The sequence below is a fragment of the Saccostrea cucullata genome, unplaced genomic scaffold (genome assembly GCF_032062105.1).
Source record: "Saccostrea cucullata isolate Sc308-1 unplaced genomic scaffold, CSIRO_AGI_Scuc_v1 ctg205, whole genome shotgun sequence".
Lineage (NCBI taxonomy): Eukaryota > Metazoa > Mollusca > Bivalvia > Ostreida > Ostreidae > Saccostrea > Saccostrea cuccullata.
This window is the reverse complement of record NW_026936671.1, coordinates 691,004-715,691: the sequence shown is the minus strand read 5'-3', so window position 1 is coordinate 715,691 and position 24,688 is coordinate 691,004. Positions and strand designations below refer to the sequence as shown.

At 34.3% G+C, this 24,688-nt stretch overlaps 2 protein-coding genes across 3 annotated transcripts in view; one reads left to right on the top strand and one right to left on the bottom strand.

The window, feature by feature from the left end:
• The window catches only part of LOC134246242 (usherin-like), a 79,718-nt gene that overhangs the window by 10,071 nt on the left and 44,959 nt on the right, over positions 1-24,688 (top strand). For both annotated transcript variants that reach the window (XM_062728571.1, XM_062728570.1), the window contains exons 2-16: positions 4,947-5,106; positions 6,006-6,138; positions 6,338-6,401; positions 6,607-6,877; positions 7,675-7,856; positions 9,207-9,425; positions 9,744-9,837; positions 11,191-11,517; positions 11,855-12,050; positions 12,470-13,129; positions 13,477-13,669; positions 14,094-14,257; positions 14,576-14,725; positions 23,638-24,129; positions 24,336-24,538. In XM_062728571.1, coding sequence (XP_062584555.1) covers positions 5,020-5,106; positions 6,006-6,138; positions 6,338-6,401; positions 6,607-6,877; positions 7,675-7,856; positions 9,207-9,425; positions 9,744-9,837; positions 11,191-11,517; positions 11,855-12,050; positions 12,470-13,129; positions 13,477-13,669; positions 14,094-14,257; positions 14,576-14,725; positions 23,638-24,129; positions 24,336-24,538 — 3,435 coding nt within the window. In that variant the 5' untranslated portion in view covers positions 4,947-5,019. The remainder of the gene's footprint in view (positions 1-4,946; positions 5,107-6,005; positions 6,139-6,337; positions 6,402-6,606; positions 6,878-7,674; positions 7,857-9,206; positions 9,426-9,743; positions 9,838-11,190; positions 11,518-11,854; positions 12,051-12,469; positions 13,130-13,476; positions 13,670-14,093; positions 14,258-14,575; positions 14,726-23,637; positions 24,130-24,335; positions 24,539-24,688) is intronic.
• Positions 1,561-3,727, bottom strand: LOC134246205 (uncharacterized). Its single transcript, XM_062728526.1, has 2 exons — positions 3,668-3,727; positions 1,561-3,357 (listed from the first exon to the last, which is right to left on the bottom strand). Exon 2 carries the CDS (start codon positions 3,355-3,357, stop codon positions 1,633-1,635), a length of 1,725 nt encoding a protein of 574 aa, XP_062584510.1. The 5' UTR covers positions 3,668-3,727; the 3' UTR covers positions 1,561-1,632.

The following is a 24,688-nucleotide window of genomic DNA, read 5'->3' as shown; positions in this document are numbered from 1 at the left end:
TTTGAATTTTTTTCTTTTAATTATATATGTTTTCAAGAATTATTTAATGGACCACATAAGTCCGTGTTCCGCATTTAAGATGCATCAATTTAAGCCAATCAAATGTCACGGCTCATTGATAATAATTGATACGGCAACAAGTAGAAAGTAGTTTCAAATTCTTGACTAAAAATCCACGAAGAACGATACTTTCTACCACTTTTGAGGTGTGCCCACTGCCCACAGCTGTATGAAGTTGTTTGGATATATTCCACATGGAGGTCGCCATATTGTTTAAAACGTCATATTGATCTACGTATGTTACAGCTATTTTCATTGGACAACTATTAAAGAGCTTCAAGGGACTTAACTCAATTACGGCGATAGGCGGCGCAATCAAAGTTCCCGTTTGATAGGACTAAATCCGCCAAGGGTTGTAGAGTAGGTATTGGATCGGAAACCCTTGGCTAGCGAAGATGGAAATTTAAGTGCAGATGAACAAAGTTGGTATATAAGCCTTTTATAGCCTATTTATTCAAATGTCGTTAATAGCATCCAATTCTACTGATTTGAAATAATATTTTGATACCAAGCATCCTTTGTTTATTTTACCTTTGAAATTTATTTGAATTATTTTAGAATTACGCAATCCCCAAAAATAGCGATTTTTGGTATATTAAAAATCAATATACATGTACGCTCCTTCGTAAAATAATCAGGTATTTGCATTCATGAAAAATATTAATAAGAAGGTGTTAAACAATATTGGTCTCATTAGCTGACACGAATGTCTTTTTAAACATCTCTTGTACACCCCAGAAAGTAGCCCCTATGCATTGGATAAAATGAATAGTTCCGGTTAAAAACCTTTATATATTTATTTACAAAGTATATAAAGTTTACTAGGCACAGGTACCAGAGTTGTCGAAATGGCCTGAGAGGAAATATATAAAAAAAAATCTGAACAGAAAGGAAAATCCCTTTTCCATGCTTGGAACTACTATTGAATAAGTTCATTTTGATTGGTTAGCTATCGGCGTGATACCCTTAGTCGACTTTAACCCTGCCTTGTCGTCGGAATAAAACCAACTTTGAGCCCGAGGTTAAAATAAGTTGAGAAATAAAATGTGAATCGATATATTAATATGCTTGAAAAATGGTAACTTTATATATGTATATTTTTCTTTGATTCGCGGGATATAAAGATATGTTAATCGCTTAACCAACATGCCATAATCATCTTGCACATACATGTACATGTATGTGTGCGCGCATGCAAAACGTTAAACGATATATAGTTGATATCATTGTAACTTTTATATTCTTAAATGAAATCCTTGGATACTTAGCGTATTTATAAAAGGTCTTAGAGGAATAAGGCACGGAAAGGGACATGGGGAGCGTTTGGGGAACATCTGTAACGGTCCCCGTTACAATTAGCACTAGTTGCCATTGTTTTTTCTGTTCTACATACATGTTGTTTTTTTTAATATACTTAATTAATTACTTTTTATTTGCGACGATATTCATGTGTTCTACCTGTAGCAAAAATTGCCTAGGGAATGCCAATATCTACTCTTGAGATCACATAATTTATTCTGTTCTGTACACTAAATTAAAACTACAACCAATGTGTTTGTGACAAAGTAAGAATCATGTAAGATACTTGTACACTGTCATTGTGTTGGTGAGATTTTGTCCCACATAAAGATTGTTCTCATCATCCATACACATACTACGGGGACGGGGTACCCCTTGTTGTTTTGTGAGTAATAGAGACAAGAACTGTCCGTCCTGATCAAGGAGGTTAACAGTGTCACAGATACTATCACACACCAGGATGTGACCACGCACATCAGTACAGATTCCATAGGGAGAGAGTAATAATTTCTGACCTCTGTAGGAGAACCTGTATTGTCCTGATTTATTCACCACCACTACTCCTTTATAATAGTCTGATGTACAGATATCTCCATTGATGTTTTCTGTGATATATAATGGTAGCTTATACAGTTCCTGTCCTTTATTATCCCTCTGTATGTTCTGTAGTTCTTTCCCTGTCTTGTTGTACCTGGTGACTTTACCATCTCCATCCTTCCTCATTCCCACCAGTAAGTCCCCGTTGATGTGGGAGGAGTGTATGCTGATTGGTCTCCAGTCTCCAGATTTAATGAATTTTGTGATTTTATTATCCTGTGTTATCCTATTGATGACTTTCTTGTTTTGGTCTGTAAAGATCTGATCCCTGCCCTGTATGACTGTGTGGTAACCTTCCATTCCACCACTGGTTTTTATCTTCTGTATAACATTCCCCTGTAGATCTGTTTGGACAAGATTACCTGAACTGTCACTAATCCAGAGTCTGTCTAGCTGATCTAGTGATACATGGAATACATCACTAACACCTGGTACATTGAACTCCCTGACCTTGGTGACAGAGGCAGATAGAGACAATGTTTGTTTCTTTTCAGATTTGTCCTTTTCTGGCTGTTTACTGGTAGATTTCGTTGATGTAGCAATAGGAGGAATTTCCATTGACTTGACTCTTCTAAGTTCTGCCTTTCTATCTGTTTGAATTATGTTTCCTAATAATTTTGCAACATCATCTTTGTTGTGTTGAGAAGGAGAAAATTCTGGTGTGACAGGTTTGGTGGTTTCTGGTATGGATTTTATTTTTAAGTTGTCTGGAAGTTGAGTTGTGAAGTTAGTGAGCTCAGTAGAGGATAGGTAACTCTGGAACTCTTTAACAAGGTCACCAAGATAGGTAATATAATCATCAAATGTCTTCTCTTGGCTCTTTATTTTCTCCAGCAATGACTTCTCTATTCTGTGTAATTCTTCCATATTTTCTGAGAGCACTGTGTCCACCATGTTTTTGAGAGACTCTGCTTCAGCCTTCATGGATGTCCGTATGCTGTCCGTGATCTGTTTAACTTCTGTGGCATCTTCCTGAACTTCTCTCTGTAAATCCTCTGATATAGGAATGAAATAATTATGAATTTTAGAGAGTTCATTTTGGCAAAGAGTAAATTTCTCTATATAAATAGTCTCTAAATCGGTAAATATATGTCCATGGTGCTCTTGCATTGTTGAACACTTGGAACATAAAGGAATATTGCATTCTTTGCAGAAAATATCTATTTCTTTTGTGGGGTGGATCTTGCATTTCTTCACGGGGACTTGTCGTCTACGTTGCTGATAAAGGACCATTTCATGGTTCTTGTTTTCTGGAATCTTTAGATGTTGGTCTCTGCATGGTTTACACATCTGATGATGGCAGGAATTGCAGTAAAATTCACAATTTCTCTCACAATCTTGAGTACCACACTCCAGAAAGTGTTGAGCAGTGCCTGGAATTTTTTGTTTTGAATGTGCCATCTGAAATTAAAGTTTAAAGTTTGTTACATGCATTAATATTCTTGAATTTATTAGTTTAGGCTGAAGTACTTATACTTCAAGCTGAATGAAAACATTCAATATGTTTTGGTTGTTTATATGTTTTGAATCCACCTCGCCATTCAGATACTCTATCTACCCAGGCTAAAGAGGAAATTTCCCCCATAAAGGAAGTTAGTTTTTAAACTATTCTGTTGAATTAAAATATTAAATTATCTTAGAGAACCTGCCCTAAAAATGCCCTTTTTGTGAAAAATTCAAATAAAAAGTCCTCAGGCAACCCTCTACTTACTTTTGATGTAAATGACCTCTAAATGCATATATTGTACTTTGGAATGTCAGAGTGAGATTTTGGCCGAGACTTAGTCGAGATTTGTAATTTACTTCCTGGGTAGATATAAATATACATTTAAATGTCCTGTTAACCCAGGTATATATACACCTATACACCAAAAATTACTAAATGAATAAGATTGATAAATGTAGTTTGTTATTACAGGGAAAAATATTATAGAGGAAACAATTTTTTTTCAAATATATCCAGATTTTGTAATGAAATGTAATTGCTTGCTTAAGGAAAGTAATGAATGAATTAGCAAAGTTTTGATTATATAATTCATGATAACTTTTCTCAAACAATGTCAAAGAAGGAAACTTTTTTTTTTTACTGTTAATTAACATTTATTTGTTTGATATTATACATTTTACCTAATTCTGAATTTCAAATTTGGTGTAATGACAAAAAATGTTTTTGACTTTAATTGGATAATAGTGTTTTTAGCTCACCTGAGCTTTTCTGCTCAAAATCATGTGTTCCTTTTCTGTCGTTGTCATCTTTAACTTTTCACATTTTCGTCTTCTCAAGAACCACTGGGGGCAGTGAATATCAACCAAACTTGCCACAATGTATACTTTGGTTTAGGGGATTCAAATTTGTTCAAATGAAGGGCCACTCCCTCCTCCAAGGGAAGATAATTATGAATGAAAGATATATAAATGGCATCTTTTTAAAATCTCCCTCTCAAGAACCAATGGGCCAGAAAAGATAATACTGGTGGAAGCATCCTCATGTATATAGTGTAGATTCAAGTTTATCAGATCATGACCTGGGGTAGGGTGCAGCCACAATGAGATATAATATTTAAACAGGAATATAAACAGGAAGAATCTTTAAAAATCCTTGCATTTCCCAACAATAAAGAAAACTGGTCTCACTTTAATCATTGATCCATCCTTAATTTCAATTACATACGTGTATAAATAAATATTTTACAGACCAAACAAGTTTAACTGTATATTCCATTTTTATACTGCATACATTGCTGAAGATATCTTTTGCTTGTTTGTAATTTGCTACTGCAAATGCGATTAAGCTTTCTACATCAAATCCTATTGTCAGCAAACCCGCAATCTACCTTAACTTCTCCTAGTGAACGTGATTCAAATTTAATTCACAGTAACTTAAGTTTAATATGAATTAAACTCTCCATGTGAACAGTGTATTATTTTTGAAAAGTTCTCTCAGAAATGTGAACACTGAAGTTCAATGCATTTTTCTGTCTTTCTTGTAGTACCGTTTTCCACAAGGTGTCAGATGATGGAGACCTGGTGCTTGAAGTCTTACTGGCTCGGTCCCAGCTGTCCATGGTGTATCGGGGTCAGGCCGGCATCGCTACAGTTACCTGTCGAGAGAAGATTCCACAGAGAACCTGGATCCACCTCGCCATTCAGGTACACTAGAAAAACAAAGCTACAGTGTATTTAAAATTGGAGTTGAATTAATGTGTATGATTGAAAAAGGTATTTAATTATTTATATATTGAATGATTTTTTTTCATAAACTTTTCAATCTTTACAATATGTGGAATGTTTACTTTTTGGTGAATTTGAAATTGAAGGCCTTTGCAAATTGAAGTTGTTAGGGTGTCAGTCTGTCAAAGGTGAAACCTTTGTGCTATTGACTATCCAGAAAAAAGCCAAAGTTCTGTATCGAATAGCTACTTTTTCTGTTGTTATTCCCCTGCCTTGAAATGGCTGCGAGGGGCATGCCATAGGTACATGTAGTGTATAACCACTTTCGGAACATTTAAACTTGTGTTTCAGCAGGAAGCATTCAAATGACACTGAAATGTTTTGTTTTCTAATCATTTTCAAGATGTTGACCACGTTTTTCTTTTGCCTTTTCTTTTGCCCAGCCCACTGTTTTTCATATTTATGGAGAGAAAAATAATAACACTGTACAATAACAATTTAATAACATCCAACAAAACACTCCCAATTTAAAGTAAACTCAAAATAGCTTTATATATAAGTCATGCTTGTAAATTTCTTTTAACTTTGTGTGTTTTAACCAATGCTTGGCAAACTTTCTATCTTGTTTGATTGGTTGCATTAAATTTGATATCAGAGTTAATGGATTAATGTTGTTCAATGAAACTGTCAATATTTGATGTGTATATTTGAATAAACTCTTGAATTTTATGATACCCAATTGCCATGAAGTAAACTAATCAAACAGTTACGGTACCTTTTTATTGAATATAAGTCTAGAGAAAGAGAGATAATGAGAGAGAAAGAGAGAGAGAGACTAGCAAACCAATATTAACTAATGGTTTTTGATATAATTTTAGGTGTATAAAACCAGTTTGAGTTTCTACATCAATGGGGTCCAGCCAGGCTTTCTACCTGTGGATACACTTGTCCTTGCCAGTCAGGTCAAGGACAGTGTTCAAGGTCAAAGCAGAATAGGACAAAGTATCACAGGTGAAGCATTTGTTTTGAAAATTGCATGAAGTTTAAATATAAGGAATGAAAATTATGCTTTAATTTGGTCAATTCTGATTTAAAAAGAATAATAAAAAAAATTACAATTTTCATTAAATAATTTGTGATTTACAATAATTTTGTGTTTCTAAATGTTTTTGATGCTGGGACAAACTTTCACATGCAAAATGATTTTCAGGTGCAAATCAGTTTTTGGGACGTCTCCAGGATGTAAAGTTCTTTGCAGAGACTCTGACTAACAGGTAAACTTAATTGTAAAAAGTAAATAGACATATACATATACACCCACTGGTGATAAATAATCATTTTTCCCATCAGCATTACTATAACTGATATCAGTAAAAATGATATTTTGGAGCTCAATTTGATAAATGCTTGAAAAAAGAACTAAAAATTTACAATGCTTATTATTATTTACATTTGATACTGGGTAATATATCTTTCAAGAGAAATTCAGGAGGTGTACAGCGGCAGTCTTCCGAGCGTCCGCCTTCAGTCTGAGTGTAGATGTCAGGCCTCCCACCCCAGGATCAAGCCTCAGATGGAACACTACTGTATCGCTAACGGCGTGGACGACGCTGATAACAACGCCGTGCTCAGACTCAACGCGGAGGCTCATAATCTGGAGTTCCTGAACGACGGAGACAGCAACACGTACTGGATCTCACAGTTCCAGAACCACATAGAGCTCACCATCAACTTGGAGGACGATTTTCAGGTGGTTATTTAATAAAGAAAACAAGTGCACTCAATAGATTTAAATACCGAGTAAGTGGAAATTGTAGCGAGATGCAAATTTAGTGATTTGTCCTTAAAAAATTGGTATTTTATCTTTAGCGAGATGTAATTTTAGCGATCTTAAAAAGGTCACTAAAGAAGCTTTTACAAATAAAGTCTTATTAATTTTTAGCGATACCATATAATCCCTATTAACCACCCCTGCCCCTATAAATGCCATTACCGGTAGGTCTTTTTCAATTGTAAGGAAATAATGGCCCCCTGTACAGCAATTAAAATCATCTAAAATCATCAAAAGTGCCAAAATTTGAAGAAAGTGAAAATGAAACTTGTCCAATTTTCCAATTTCTCATTGGAAAATGAATCATTTAGGATACTGGGGTAATTTGGGTGGATTATCTTCACATTATTAGACATTCTCTTAGTGGTTCTTTGTTGTTGTTTTTTTCAGAACATTTTTTGAAGTTAAAATATGACATTAAATATTATAAAGTAGAAAATACTCAGATTTAACTTGAAGCATTTTACAGTAGTAGAAATTTACAAAGAGATACATGTAATTTAAAAAAAAGGTATCCCCCTAGATCTGTTTTATATTCAGTTTTATTAAAAATGAGGCTATTATTAAAGGAGGAAATACCAAATAAAAAAAATTAGAGAATTGTAATGTTAAAGTTTTAATTGATTTGATCATATTTTATTATTATCACAAAAGGATCAGGTACAAGTTCTTACAACTTTCTTACCTATAATCAAGTTTTTAACCTTATCTTCCAGGTGTTCTTCCTTAACCTTCAGTTCTACAGTCCCCTCCCCCGGGCGGTCCTTATTTCTCGCGAGTTGGAGGGGAGTTGGGAGGAATGGCAGATGTATGCAACGGACTGTCAGGAATACTTCAGTCAGACAGACGATGGTCCCCTCCCAAAGCCTGACTCAGTCAACTGTCTCAAGTTCAAAAGGTCTGTTGTGTTAAATCATTGTCTTTATTGTGAAGAGAAATATTCTTTGATAGTCTTGGTTGACAATTACTGTATTGAGCATGTGCTACAAGTTTTAGATATTGAAATTAGTTTTTAGCTGATAATAGAACAGTTTTTTTGGTTTTTATGAAAACATACACGCAGTTATGATAAGGCTGACCGAAGGCTTAAAATGTCTTAAAAATATACATTTTATTTTGAGCTAGATTTTAATTTCAATATGTTATCCTTAATTTAAATTGCAGTCTACTTGAGATAACAGTTTAATCAGGTATTATAATAAAGCATTTCTGTGATGTCAGATAACTGTGTTGATCACGTGACGGACATTTTTGATATTCTTAAATGTTGCACAAAAATCGCATCGGCACAAGTGCATAACACAATTATTGTGCAAAGTTTGTTTCATAGACCAATTCATCGTGATCCATTGTACTTAAAAAGTGCTGGGGGCAGGTTTAATTTTTTCTTCTTAAGAAATTATTTTACGATAAATTAAAATTACCAACGTAAGAAGGGGTATTTTCCACTCTTTATCGCGATTTATACAAAAACGGATAAACTACATACGATCCCCCAGCAAAATTCAGTTAGAAGACATACTTCTCTTTTAGATTCACGCAAAATATCTTCAATTCATCCTTGTCTTTCACTTGTGCCAGTCCAATATAAACATGATTCATAAATTCTAACTCTGTCTACGAAAGTGTAAGGGGAGCGTTTCAAACATAATTTTTTGCTATTGTTTGAATATATGCATATCGGAGAAGCAAAAGGAATGGAGATATTTAAATATCAAATGTTAAAAATTATGACAGCACACACAAGCTTAAAAAAACAAACCTTACTCTTGAATTAAACACAAATCCCCATAATAAATCTACATGCCGTGTAATAATTATGACACTTTCCCCGTCATGTCAGCTCAAGTATGCAGTGACTTGACGTCATATTCTTTTATGACGTCATATCTAGGTAGTTCAGAGAAGTTACTACAGTTTGAGAAGTTTGGTATTTTACGGGCAGCCTTATCCTAGCTGCGCAGTAAAATCTTGTTATCATAAATTTGATAGCTAGGCTAATATGAAACTTCAAGATATCAAAGGATTTGAGATTAAGAGGGTTAAAACATGTAAAAAAGGGATTTTGACATATCCTTGGTATTCAAGATACATGACAATGAAGATAATGGAGCTGTGCAAAGATTGATAAATCAATGTCAAATCTCCGTACATTTTTCTTTTTGATAAAATCTTATAATACTTAAGTATAAATTTAACATTCCCTTCTGATTGGTTGTTCCTTTATGTTGTGTCATTTCCTGTTCAGAGATAAAGAGAACACCCACTACTCCAAGGGGAACATTACATTCAGCCTCCTGGCAGCTGAGCCAGTACAAAGACCAGGGAAAGATGACTTTTACGGTACCCCGAAACTGAAGGAATTTGTACGAGCCTCAAAAGTCCGAGTCAAACTACAGGACCATCAGCTGGTAACCAATCTTAGACATGAGTACTTCGGGGTTTTTGAATTCATCATTAAAGGAAGGTTTGTTCTTTTTTCTTATTTTTCTTTTCAATTGATATTTTTTCAAAGAATTTATAGAAGAGGTTATAGAGCCCATTTTCATGTACTTGAATGTCTTTTCCAATTATTGTACTTATGCTGAAAATACATGTACCCGGTACATAGTTTAAAAATTGTCACCATATTAATTGTCCTATAGAGAAATAGATCACTGCCTGATCTTTGAGAGGGTAAGCAACTCTATCAAGCAGATATCTTGAAGTGAATTTGAAATATAAATTGGGTAAAACTGTCTTAAGGAAAAGCTTAGCCATTTAACATATGAGATTTGTTTTGTAGATGTAACTGTCATGGCCATGCCTATACCTGCGATAGCATCACCAGACCTTACAACTGTAGCTGTCTACCAGAGAGTTTTACACAAGGGAACAAGGTAGGAAAGATCCTTTGGATCACCTAGTACCGGTATTCCCTGTAGTTAAAAAAGAGTAACTCTTGTAAAACTTAGTTAATGTTCTACTGCTAACTTCACTCTACAAATGTATAGTTGGTCCATCTGAGCTGAAGGTCCACAAGCTTTTTGATCAGCCCTTTTCATTTGTTAAATCACAGAGATCAACACATATGTAATTAGGGCCCCGCAAGGATTTGCGGGTGCCCTATAGTAATCACTCTGTCTGTCTGTCTGTCTGTCCGTCTGTCTGTCCGTCTGTCACTCTTCCGTCCGCAAATTTTCTGTTTTTTTCTAATAACTTTTTTTATGGTTGCCCAATCAAGTTCAAATTTGGTATGGTAGTTCAGTAGGCAAAAATACATATTTTGATGCTAAGTTTGGTTCTCTATGTCCCCTGGTTTGGAGCTGGGGTGGTGGGGTACATTCCTTAACTTTATATAAGAATGCATTGGCAAAGAGAGATAACTGCTGAAGATGTTCCCATTGTAAACTGAATGCTGCTATATGAGTGCCTTGGGATTAATTAGCTTTCCTCCTGAAGAAAATCCAGAGCATTATCTTTATCTGTCACATTGAGATGAATTACCACCTCTGTCTGCAAATGAAGTTTGTTTTGAAGTTAAGTAAATTTGGAATGCTATGAACACTCTGAAATGTGGATTTGAATATAAATTTTCATAATTTATTTTTGTTTAATAGTTATGATTTCATTGAATTCTAAAAACAAGAAATAGATTAAAGAAGATTTTTTGATTTACTTTTGTTACTTATGTTAATTCAAGAATATTATTAATTTTTAAGGTAGTTGTATAAAAACCCCATTCTATCATTAATACTGAAAAAGTTCTTATTGTAACTTTAAAAGAAAATGATGAGAGAGGTACAATTAATCCCTTGGGATTAATTATCTAGCCTGCTGCAGAAAATTTAGTAGGCTTTTCTTTATCTGTCTTTAAGATTAATGAAAACCTTTGTCTGCAACTGCTGTTTGTTTGAAGTTAAGGTCAAGCCTTCATGATATTTGCATTCATTGAAGGCTGGATTTTATATAACACAAGCTTCATAATTGTTTAAATATACATTCAATGTTAAGTCATTCTTTACTGCCTAATGTAAGTACAAGGATATTATTTTCAGGTTTTTGAATGTTCAGGAATTATCTTGAAATTTTAAGAATACAGTTGCTGTTGCTTATTCTTTGTACATTTTGAATCATTCCGTAAGCTGCACCCTTTTAATTCTACCCCATGGCGGGGCCCTTGCTGACTGGTCAGTTTTCTAGTTGTGTCCAGAATTTTCTTAACATCATTTTGCTTTTATTTAAATATTAAGTGTGAGGAGTGCCAGCCACTTTACAACAACAAGCCCTATCGTGATGGTGATCTAGTTAACTCCTTTGACTGCAAGCCATGTGAATGTCACAATCACTCTGACAGCTGTGTCTACAATGCGACCCTTGACCTTTTCCCAGATGACCATGACCTGGGGGGAGGGGGAGTCTGTGTGAACTGTCAGCACTTCACCAGTGGTCAGTTCTGTGAGACCTGTGTCCCCCTGTACTACAGGCCCCGGGGCAGGAGTAAATATGACCCCGATGTTTGTGTACCCTGTTTGTGTAGTGAAGCAGGGGTTGAAGGAGGAGAGCTGGATTGTAAAAAGGTTTGTGTTAAAATATGTGCTCCTATGCCATCCAGTGATGGCATGAAATACTGTAATTTAAGCCTCTGTAATATATAGTATTTGACTGCATAAGATTTATATATAACAAAAGAAAATACAGTTTAAGAACAATTTTATTACTAAACATTCCATATACATGTATAATCAACAATAAATGATGAGAAGAAGAGAGGAGGATAAATAAAGTTTTGTTCCATTTTTATGTAAATTTATGTTCTCTTTCCTATTACATTTTGTTCTCTTCCAGTGCATGCTGACAGCAGTTAATTTGTAAGTAGATTTTTGAACTACAATATTATGTTACTGACTTTTACAGGATGGAGGACAATGTCAGTGTAAGGCCAACACAGGGGGTCGACAGTGTGACCTCTGTCTGCCGGGCTTCTTTAACCTTTTGACCTCTAACCCTGATGGCTGTGAAAACTGCTCCTGTAACACGGATGGTACACTCAATGGAGATGTGTCATGTGACACCAAAACAGGCACCTGTAACTGTAAACAAAACACCAGAGGTAAATAACCAAATTACATGTACTAGATGTTTGTATTTAAAATCATTAGAATCAGATAAAAAATGTATAATTTTATGCATATTTATTAAAACAAGAGATAATTTATTGGAATGGGCATCCAAAAGTGAAAGTAAAACACCTTTAAATCAAATGTATGAAATAAAAACTACAGTTATGACTAATGAGATATAAACTACAATTATGGGCACAATTACATGTATGCATGGTAACTGTATATGAAATGTGCAAACTTTGTTTAATGAAAACTGAAGAGATTGCTTCTTGCTTACTGGGGTAGTTCATTTCAGTTTGACTTTAATAACTGGATGCTGTATGAATACCTCAAAAAGTCACAATCACTACTATTAGGATAGAAAATGAAAATGCCTTTATACATGTAGATGAATACTTTTTTAAAGGGGCCAAATGTGCAGATTGTGAGCATGGGTACTTCAACCTGACTGCAGGCAATCCAGCTGGCTGCTCCCCCTGTGAATGTAACCCCCAGGGCTCCACCTCCCAGTTCTGTGACCCGGTCACGGGTCAATGTCAGTGTAAGGACCATGTGACAGGACGCAAGTGTGACCAGTGTACAGACAACTACCAAAACTTTGAACTCGGCTGCAAGGTGTGCACTTGTAACTCTCTTGGCACGGTGCCAGGTACAGTGTGTGACAAAAGAACAGGCCAATGTGTTTGTAAAGAAAATGTCCAGGGACTGGCATGTGATGAGTGCAAAGACGGCAGTTTCGGATTTGGAGGATCGGCAACCAAAGGATGCTATGGATGCATCTGTAATTTGGCAGGAACCATTAACAGTTCCCTGGTCTGTGACAAAAACTCTGGAAAGTGTGTGTGTAAGGAGAACGTGGTAGGGACTAGTTGTAATCAGTGCAGTGGGAACACTTTTGGACTGAGTGTGAACATCACAGAGGGCTGCGAACCCTGTAACTGTGATCCCACAGGGACAAAGGGAGGTAACTCCAGCCACCCTGACGATTTGTCATGTGACCAGAACACGGGAGAGTGTACGTGCCTGGCTAACAGGATAGGGAGACGATGTGATGACTGTGCACAAGGTACTGATTCACCTTTATCAAGCAATTTAAAGTCATTTTAGATATTAATTCTGAGTACAATGCTCAAATGGAATGCAAAAGATATCCTGAATCCTGTTATATAATTTCTTAGTGTATATCAATTGGAATTTTCAAAAAACAAATTTCCAAAGTTTGTAATGCATGAAATTGCCTCGGGGTCCTTTTTGCTCTTTCAGGACCATCTTTTTTTACCTGCCTGAGATAATGGCATCCTATTTCCCATCTCTTTAGAATAGTTTAGCTGTAGTAAAGTTCAGCATGTAATCCAATCCAAATTTGACCACTGGGGACATTCATCATTATAATTCATCTTATTTTTTTTTCAGGATATTTTACGAGACTGGAGCCGGGTGGAGGCTGTCAGCAGTGCGGTTGTCACTACGCCAGTACGTACGAACAAACGTCATGTGACTCACTGACGGGGCAGTGTCAGTGTCGACAGAGCAATACGGGTATCACGGGACGGACCTGTGAGGAGTGTCAGGAGGGGTTCTATGGCTTTAACTCAAGATTAGGAACGTATGTAGACTATTAAAGCTCTAGATTAGGGGCATATGTAGATAATAATAGTCCTAAATTACGGACATTTATAGACAATTGTAACTCAAAATTAGGGATGTATGCAGACAATCATAACTCTAGATTAGGGGCATTATAGTATGAAGAGGAGGATGCTGAATTTTTTTCCAGGGGGTTCACATCAACTGTTAGGTATTTTTGTAAGTAAACGTAATATTTTACATCGATCTTTATCCTTTGATTAAACCTCTGATTAGTTCAATATTAATTTTTCTAGGATATAACGAAACAGTTCACATTCACTAATACAAATGTAACCAAAATAATTTGATCAGTTTTAAAACATGTAAAGTTAACGTATATGATAAATTTTGAAATTAAAACCATTCTGGCACTTAGTTATAACAGTACTGTATTGTTTCAGCTGCAGTCCCTGTGAGTGTGAGGTGGCAGGCAGCTTGAATTCCACTTGTGACATCATCACGGGGAAGTGCTTCTGTAAACAGTTTGTGGAAGGTCGGAGGTGTGATGCCTGTATATCAGGAGCCAGTTACATCAGCAGTGAAAACCCTTATGGCTGTAGTAAAGGTGAGGAAATAGACTGAGCTAAAGTTTTATGTTCAGTCCATGAAATGATTGTTAGGGAGAGTTTGAATTAAAAGTGATCCTATGTTGGATTACTTATCTGTTGAAGTAGTTTGAATTGATTCAGTAATTTGAGAGAAGATGGGATGCTAAAATGTGTATAATGGCCTCTTCTGTTACATATATTGCATTTATGTCCCCTTCACAGATCACCTAGGACAATGACACCATTTTATTTGATCTATTTGTATGTGGAGGGGGGGGGGGGGTTGTTACAATGTTATATGAATTCTACTTTATAATTTATGTTTGAAATTTTAGAACCAGCCCAGCAGCCCCCACCAGAGCACCAACAGAACAGTTCAACAGTGCTGTGGCTCACGTGGAAGGAACCAGATTATCCTAATGGGGTCATCAAGGAATACAGACTCTTCAGAAATGGAACGCTGATCTTCACAGGCAACTCTTCTAGTAAGCTAAGTACAATGTGAAGAAGTCAGACTTAATATGTTGTTCTGTGCCTACTGAGTGTATTATGACTTTTCCAGATGTGTGTGTGTTGATTACTGGTTTCTAGAATGCATTGGATACCAAAATTTGGCCAAATCTTTATACATATATTTCAAAATTACAGTATTGGTTTACTTTCTTTAATCATTTTTTTTTTGTCCGGACCATTACTCAGAAACTATTAGAAGGATTTGTCTGAAAATTTGTACACATATTATTCATCATATGAAGGTGTGCACCTGATATTTTCATCTTGATTGGATGCTTTTTTTGAATTTTACAGGTGTTTTTTCATTTTAATTTTGTGGTTTTGTGCAGACTGTTTCTCAGAAACTGTTTCAAGGATTTATCTAAAAAATTGTACACTTATTATTCACCATATGAAGGTGTGCACCTGGAATTTTCAACTTTATTTGTTCATTTTCTGCAGTTAACAGGTTTTAGTTTTTATTTTAATTGACTTGTTCATTTTGGGCTCATGTATAAGGTTTGAGACATAGAGTCTAGAATATCTGTATAAAAATGTGAATTACAGCTTAAAACTACTCATTAAAACTAAAAAAAAGGAAACATCATCAAGTGTTAAAAAAGTTTTTACATTACACAGAAGATAGTGTAAATTCATTTGTCTCTTGGGAATAATGACTGGACATGCATCCAGTTAAAGATAAATTAATGAGTTTGGTGTGGGAAGTTGTTAAAGCATCTCTTATCAACCATGTTTTATCTATTATCTCCTGGGAAATTGGCACAAGAATTAAAGATCTCTCTTCTCTTATTTATTGTCTGTCAAATCACTTCATTACTGGATGACCAGCTCTTTATTTTCAAAATGAATTTGATAGAAAGTTTTGAAGTTTGTATAATATGATTTTTTTTTTCAACAATCAGTTTGCAGAGCGTCATGACACATAGTTGCAATATATTTTTTTTATGCAGAAATAAAAAAAAATATGTTACAATGGAATTACAATGTATAAGTATTGATGTTTCATTTAATTGCACCTTGGTTTCATCAGGGACCTATATGCTAATAGGATAGGCAACTACCGCAAGTCTCACGATATCTCTTAAGTCGTGGGATTTCGTAAGTCAACTTTAATTAATTATATCTCTAAAGCTGTCGCATATTTGAGATCAAATCCTTTAAATATCTGTCAAAAAATCATTCAAGGTATGTTTTTAGCACATATTATACTCCTTATCTTAGTAGTAATTTTGTTTTATGCAAAATCAGCGCATGCCCCGATCGGCCATATTTCCGAGAAATCGCCGATTTCAGTGTTTGTTTTCTTTATATTTAAATTTTACTTTTATTATGTTTTAAAATTTATTAATAAATCAATTTCAATACATGATAATCATAAATGATAATAATCAGAAAAAATCCTGTTTACTGGGAATAAACTTAAATTGAAAAACTTGTAGTGTTGTGCGTGATGTTTTGGGTAAATAAACATGGCGATGAAGGAGTTGCCTGTCCTATTAGTATATAGGTCGCTGGTTTCATTCATTAAGAAACATAATGAGCAATTATATTTCACTGCAAATTTTTGTAAGTAAATTGTGAACACCTCTATGTCCAAAAAGTATTTGTGAATTGGCACCTTCTCTGAAAAACCCAGTGGGGGGTATTTGTCTCTATTGGACAGTTCTAGTTATCTTTTCTTGATTCTTTTTCAAGTCATCACATTTTCAGTCATATATCCTATCTATGGCACGCCAAATTCACAAAAATGAGATAAACAGTTTCACATTCGATAAACTAGGTTTATCGGTTGTAAACTATAGTTTACAGACTGTAAACTATAGTTAACAACGTTAATCTATATTTGGACCGCTCTCTGGGAAAAGGGGTCTTAATGACAAAATTTTCGAAATTGACTTTTTCAAATATTTCAAATCTACAGCAAATTTGGGACACACAGTCAAAATTATGAGCATTAAATTTGCTTTAGTTTTAAAGTTATACGTGTTTGAACACAACATGTTGCAATTAAATAAAAACGTCAATGACGTTATTGAATAACGTCATCTTTTAAAAAAAAAAAATGACGATTTAGATACAAAGACTTTTAATAATGTTATCTTGTAAAAAGAAATGACGTTTTTGAAACAAAGTCTAATATCAATTTGATTATAAAATAGAATAACATAATTTAAATTTTGATATAAATTATTTTTTTCCTAACACATTTTTAATAAAAATATCATGAAGCACATTCATTAAATTATTAAGTGAGTTTATCTGTGCATGTTTCACAGCGAATGACATTGTGTATATGAATATCCAATTGATTTCATAAAGGTTGACTACAATTTTTTGTTAATAATAAATGTTTATAAAGGATTAACAAAATAATTATGATAACAAAGAAACAGAAAACTAATATACAAAACAAAGCTTAGTATCATTACATATACGTTATTAAACAGGCCCGATGGGAAATTGTGACCAGATAAATGTTTGCGGGCGTCAATAAGGTCATTGGTCAGTAAACAAACTGGTCAATCCTGGGTAAAACTTCTCATCTTCTAATACGCTGATCTTTACTTCTGCTTTTGAACCTTATTCCTCTACGGACAAAAAAACCAGGCTTTGTATTTTGTAATCAATTGAATACATTTGAAATCCCCATAGAGATGTAGGAAAGTCTTTCATTCCAGCCACTGCCATGCGGGGTACCCGAGAGCAGAGTGAAAACTGTTCCACGATTGTTTCAGTCTAATCAATGAATTAGTCTCCTAAGTTTTTAATCAATGCAGCAAGCGTTTGACATTGAAATTGTATCATAAACTGATTTGTACTGCTGCCCCGTCACAATTTGCCATATAAAACATATACATGTATTCCATTAATAAAAAAAATCTTGTTTTGGCCGTTGCAGTTATCAGTATGAACTGTATATAAAAGTTCTGTATTTCAAGAAAACGAATAGATCAAATAATTGAATCCGGTCCATTGTGTAATTTTAGCTTTAGGCACTACAGTTACGTTGAGAAATTTAAAATAAAAGAGATTTATCGTCTTTTCGGAAACCAAATTTCTGGATTTTATAAAGAGTCAAGAAGTGGAGAGGCCATTGGAGAGCATAACGAGGTATAACTCATATATCGGAGATGTCAAATAAATATTACATGGCGTTCGGAGAAGTGTTAAACATTGAGACTGCCAAACCCTGAAAAGAAACCATAACTCTATTTAAAAAATGTGTGTTGAGTTAATATCCGGTAAATAAATAGCTAAGACCATCTTTTAAAAATGGTTGTTCTCTCCCGATCGGCTGTCTAAATTTAAGATGGCCCGACTCAAGACTTTTTTTTTTACATACCAAGACACAATATTTTTTTTCTTTTTATTCCTCTTATTCCGTCAACAAATATGTTGAAATTTTCTGGCAATGTTTTTTTCCGACCTGCCTAATGATCCAATAATTTACCCCAAGTCGGGAGAGGGTAAGAAAACATTATTTTAAAGATGACCTAACTAACATGCGTGAATTTAACTTGCTGTATAAAATTTGAAAAGAAATAGTATTAGATTAAAGACTTAACATGATATGCACACGCTGTAGGAGGTAGTTTTCGTTGAAAGAGGGGGATCAGCCTAACAGAAAAAATTAACAAAAACAAAACCAAAAAAAAAGGCGTTCACATTACTTTTGGGGTGCACAACCCCAAATTTATTTAAATATTCTTTTGAGGAGTATTAATACTGGTAAAGCTTTTAAGGGTTAAATTTTGATTCGCTTTGTTTTCTATTAAGTGTATAATTGTGAATTATCCCCCCCCCCCCTTAGTTTGTATCTGATATAAAGTACATGAAGAATCACTCGTTTTCTCTCGGTGCAACTTTAGATCAAATCTCTCCATGATCGAACTTGTGTAAAAGTCAATCAAATAATGTAATATGTGTGTTTTCAATAAAAACACAAACTAAATTATGAACTTCCACAGACACCTCAAGCATGTCAAGAGAGGATAAAGTACATGTACTTAATTCAAACCCCTCTCCCCCCCCTTTCAGATTGAATTGAGTTTATTTGAGTTACTTTTCATGACATGGCATGACATGGTAGAATCAAATCTACCATTTTGAAAACACTTTACACTTATTTTCGGAGAATATCTTTGCTTCTGAATTTAAGTATAAAATAATAAATATGATAGATCTGACGGAGAGTGTTTTTTAAAATTATGATCGCTACATTTTTGTTATTACAGGGAGAGGGTTTGTCAATCTTGTTAGCTATCAGATAGAGATTAGTTATGAAGATAAGTATAATGTCATGTATGTTATCCACATTTCATACAAGTCAACATGCGACTGCCTGTGATATTTCAGTATGACAGTATCCCGCTCTCTCTATCCCTAATGGTTTAACATCATTATGTATCGGGGATTCAAGGCAAGATCCAAGCCTCACAATTTATTCCTGGGTAGGGGGTGCATGGATTCTGCATAAGTAAAAGTTACATCCAAACTATAAATTTGTTGACGAGCAAAAAGAAAATAAAACCAAACCAAAAAAAAACGTACACTCCTTTCAAAGGTGTTAAACTTATTCCGTAGAGGGGTGGGTCGGACTGCTTTCACTTCTTATGCTTCAAAAGTATTATTTCTCCTCAAATTTTAAACATTTGATTACTATAGTAATATTTTAAACATTTGATTACTATAAAATTTGAGGAGGATAAAATCTACAATTTTAAGGGGGGGAGGCATTCGCTCATTGAAATTACACATCGTTTTTCAAGATTTTTGATATTGATTAAATGAAAATATCATTCTTTTAGAGTATAATGAGGAATTATAAATAAATTCTAAAATCCAGAAGCAACGCTTGTTAAAAGGTTGACCAATGGAAGGGTGGAAAGTATCAAAGTATATGATACGTGCTAAATAAAATATGTGTATGAACTGCAAGCAATACAATGAAAAAAAATTTTAACACGCACTGCAGTTTTATACATGAAAAAGTATTAGAAAACAAATGAATTTCAATCCATCAACCAATAAATTAATGCTACAATTATACAACAAGGGTTTCTGATACGCTAGTCTCCTCATAGTCGTTCATGAGGAGAGTAGCGTATCAGAAACCCTTGGCTAGCGAAGATGCGTGAACGCACAAATAGGCCTATCATAAACTAATCAAACTCGTTTAATTTTGTCAATTTTCATATATGCAAACTTTCAAAGTATAAACATTATACTTACTGATATTTCATCGTCTTTTCTTCTTTCTGTGTTTATCCCTTAAGGACCCTCTCTACACCAGTACAAAATGTTTTTTGGATATTGAGAAAAATATATTCTATAAAGGTGTTAGTTTTGAACTTATTTATATGATTTTCAACATATGGTACCTGGCATTTACCCCCAGGAAAAATGTTTAAACACAACACAGTATCAGTGAATAGAAATCATTGTTGTTTACTTCCATAAAGAAAATACATGTAAATAACATGATCAATTAATTCATCTTGGCCTTTTAAAATGTTAAGAATACCTGAATTGATTACAAATTGTGTAATAAACTGTGAATTTCTAATTTTAAGAATTTAGATCTAAGGGCAGATCACTCTAACTGCAAAAAAATACCTTAGAATCAGAACTCTTTAGTGTGCAGTGTAGAGAGGGTTCTTAAATCGCTATGTTTTGAGGTCGGGCTCGAGTGTCGTAATGTAAATTAAGATGGCAATTGTGAATTTTGGTGGATCATAAAACTTTACATTCATAGAGGCGGGTTTACGTATTCCTGAATAGAAATTTTGACACATAATTTGTTTCAGCGTTGTATTACTATTCATTTCACTAGGATATCAAATCTAGCGAAAAATAACTGAACAAATTTTGATAAAGTATTTATATATTGTGTATTGACCTTCAAATTGTTTGCGAAATGCAGAAAAAAAAATCACACAGAAAACAGTACAGTAATACAATGTAAGTTATATCAGAATATCGCTCGAGGTATCTTAAGAAACTATTTTAGAATGGCAAAGAAACTTATTTCACACACGATACAACGATCATAACACGTATTCATTTATACCTTCACTCTGAAAATGAAACAGAACAACGGAGAGTGGAACGGAGGAAAAAAATACATGTGCGTTTTAGACGCGAAAATTTGACGTCACAATAAACACGTTTTCTCGACGTCAACGCTTATGTCATTAAGACCGGTTTTGTCAGAGAGCGGTCCATTTTACATCTGTAAACCATAGTTAACGCGATAATCTATGTTTCACAACCGTAAACTATACTTAACACTGAAAACAATCCTTTGCGATTGCAAAACATAAATTATCTGATAAATACAGTTTCACAATTTGTAAACCATAGTTTACAAACTGTTAACTATAGTTAACGATCTGATAAATATAGTTTCACGATTTGTGAAACTATGATTAACATCTCTTAACTATAGTTTACAATCGTAAACTATAGTTTACAAACGTGAATCTATGTTTATCAACAAAATCTATTGTTAACGCTTATTACAGACAGAAAAACTTAGATTATCATTCGTAAACTATAGTTAACAACCGTTAAATATAGTTTTACAGATGAAAACTATACTTAACGAATCATTAACTATACTTAAGGTAGATCGCGGGTTTGCTGACGTCACAATAGGATTTGACGTAAAAAAGCTTACCGCGTTCAGATAAGCAAGAAAAAATTACGTACCTTCAGCAGTATGCAGTAAAAAGTGATATAAAATTTAAAGCTTGCTTAGTGTATTTAAATATTTTTTGTATGTAATTGAGAATAAATTATGTTTTGATCAAGGCGGTCTTTACATTTTACGACGTTTTTTTTTACGCTCCTATAATCTGTGTGTTCGTACCTTTCTAAAATACCATTACCTTATTGTTGCTATAATACAAAGACAGATCCACCGCCGGAGTGTCTAACGCCTGACCTGCAGTTTAGTTTTTTTGTTCACTTTTATGAATTTTGTTTTGTCTGTTTAATTTAGCCTACATACTAATATACTTTATTTTTGTTTCTTTTAAACAACAATTATCTCTTACTCAATATACAAGGTATCCATTTTCTTCGTGATGATGTACGCCTTTTACGATATTACGATTGGTAATATTTTCATGTTCAACAATATTGTATAACCTAAGTACAGGTACAAGATTTTTAAAACGAGAAAGAAATGGACAGTATATGATATGTAACTATGCTTAATATGAACTTTCATTTGCACATGAAATTTCTATTACTGATGTTTTTTTTTGGAAGGGGGGGGGGGGGTAGACTAGATAATAATCAACAGGAGAGACGTTATTGATTTAGGTAACATGGCCAAATAAAATATCACAAATAAAATATCTACGTCCTATAGATTGTCATCTATTAACTCAGACCCTTTTATTAATGACAATGAATAGCGAATCGGCTTACAACTGCAATTGATGTTTCGTGTGTGTGTGTGTGTGGGGGGGGGGGGGGTGTCTATGAAGAAGTTGCTGGCCCGTAGGAAGCAAAATCAGTTTGAGGGCACAACCATATTTTTTTAGTTAGTGTCCTATCAACAACCAAAAATTCCTTGACAAGCGAAAAAAGGAGGGTATACCGGGCGTTTTGATTGAGGGGAGTCAGGGGACACGAGCACAGAGTAGTAAATGTTTTTTATATAGTGTTGTTACCTGTTTTCGATAGTAAACTGTATGTTTTCTATAGTATTCTATATATATGGCAAAATAATGATAAGAAATGGCCTTTACGACAATTTGGGGGGAATATTTTAACTCAGTGATAGACAAAATCAATCTATTCTATGAAGTATAAATGTACATAATGGATGCCGTAAACCTATTTTAATTCACTAGCACTATTTCCGATTTAAAAGCTGGAATATTTTATCAATAAATGAAAATAATACACAAACATATATGTTTGAAAATCTTATATCCGGTAAGATGTTTTTTCCCTTTCATCTATTTACATTTATTATTTTTCCGTACTCCTGACCTTGAGTTATATGAGAGAAAAAGAAAACATATGACATTGAAATTGTGCCACACTGTTGGTAAACAATGGTAACGATTATACCGAAAAAATTGAATTCACGGATTGCCTTTTTATTTTGAGTGAATTATTGATTAATTCAATTTTTTAGTCATGCAGACATACGAAAATAATGACGTCGCACCAACGTTATATAACGTCGTGAAGGAAATATCATACTTCTGATCGAAAATTGTAAAACTTTAAAGTTTTTTTGCAAGAAATTGAGCGAGAACACATGTTAATTTTTTTTAATAGATCGATTCTAAATTTACTTCACATTCATTGTATCGTGTAATATGAAATTCGTCTGCTTCGTTTTTATGTTATGACCATGGTTTTGAAATGCGTATACCGACAGAAAAGGGGCATTTTACTATATATTTCATTGAAAAAGCGTCAACTGTTCTCATCAACATTAGCGCATTTGAATTAGGATTTCAATTTAACCACTCAGACGAATCTCAAAAAAATTTCAGAAGGAAAAATTTAAAACGAGAGGTGTTACCTGACAAATTTTAAGCCTATGTTTTCAGGCAAACAGTAAACCCGCGATCTACCTTAACGAATTGTTAACTATAGTTTACGATTTGTAAACTATAGTTTACAGTCGATAAACCTAGTTTATCAATTGTGAAACTAGGTTTATCTCATTTTTGTGAATTTGGCGTGCCATACCTATCCTTTGCTTTAATGGTTAACATTCAAGAAACTGATAGGAGCTGGCTCACTTTAATTTCTATAAGCATGATCAAATTTACAAATGTATACTAGGAGCCAAGCTCTGGATTGCTTGTTTTTTGCAAACACCTAATAAGAATTCTCTTTTTATTAATTTTAGATATCATTTATGAAGATTCAGGATTGTCACCCTACACGAGATACACCTACATTGTGGAGGCCACCAATGATTTTGGATCCGTCCACAGTTCTCCAGTGACCTTCCGAACCCTACCAGGTCCCCCTACAGGCATTGTCTATGTGACTGTCAAGGAAATTCAAGCAAGAACGGCTCAATTAGCTTGGATCTTTCCTGCAAAATTGAACGGACCTCTCGCCAACTTCAGTGTGGTCACTTTGAAACCAAGCCAGCCCACTTTGCGAGAGCTACACTGGACCGGGCTAGATAATAAGACCACAATCACAGGACTGGTACCTTTTACTAACTACACTGTGTTTGTTGTGAGCTGCAGTGAAGGAGGGTGTTTGGACAGTTGGCCTGTGGTATTTAGCACTAAGTCAGCCCTTCCCACGGGAATGGAAGCACCTGTTGTTACGATGGTTTCTTCATCCAAACTAAATGTCACATGGAAACCACCTGCGCAAGCAAATGGCACGTGTAGTAATTTTTATATGACATTATATTTATGTTTTAAAAGTGCATGATGATTTAAGAACCAAATTAGGAAATTCTGAACAAGTAAACTCAATAAATCAGAATTATATATGCTATTCAGATTTTATAAAAAAAAAAAATTTGTTTCTCACAACTCAAAATACAGGTACATGTAAATTTATTCTCAAGTTATTACTGTATAGGAATTATAATATTTTATGAGCTGTGGATGAGAGGATCATTAAAAGTTGATGGAACCAGGGACCCACAGGAGAAGAGGATATTCCACCCTAGTGGACAGTATAATCCCCGCCCAACTCGGTCCCCACAGGAAATAGCACTACCCCCTCCTGATACAAACTTCTTAGTCCAGGGTCTGGAACCTTATGCAGTGTATGAGTTTCAGGTATGGCAGCAGCATAAAATAATCTTAAGCTTATAATTCAGTTTCCATTAATTAATGGTCAACTTGGTAAGATTATACTGAAAACAGATTTTTTTCTAAACAGAGAAGTTTTCATGTTTAAAAAAAATCTTTCCATTTGAATGGAAAGTC

Excerpts from the sequence above, each read along its gene's own strand:
- LOC134246205 (XM_062728526.1), bottom strand. The coding sequence starts at position 3,357 with ATGGCACATTCAAAACAAAAAATTCCAGGCACTGCTCAACACTTTCTG.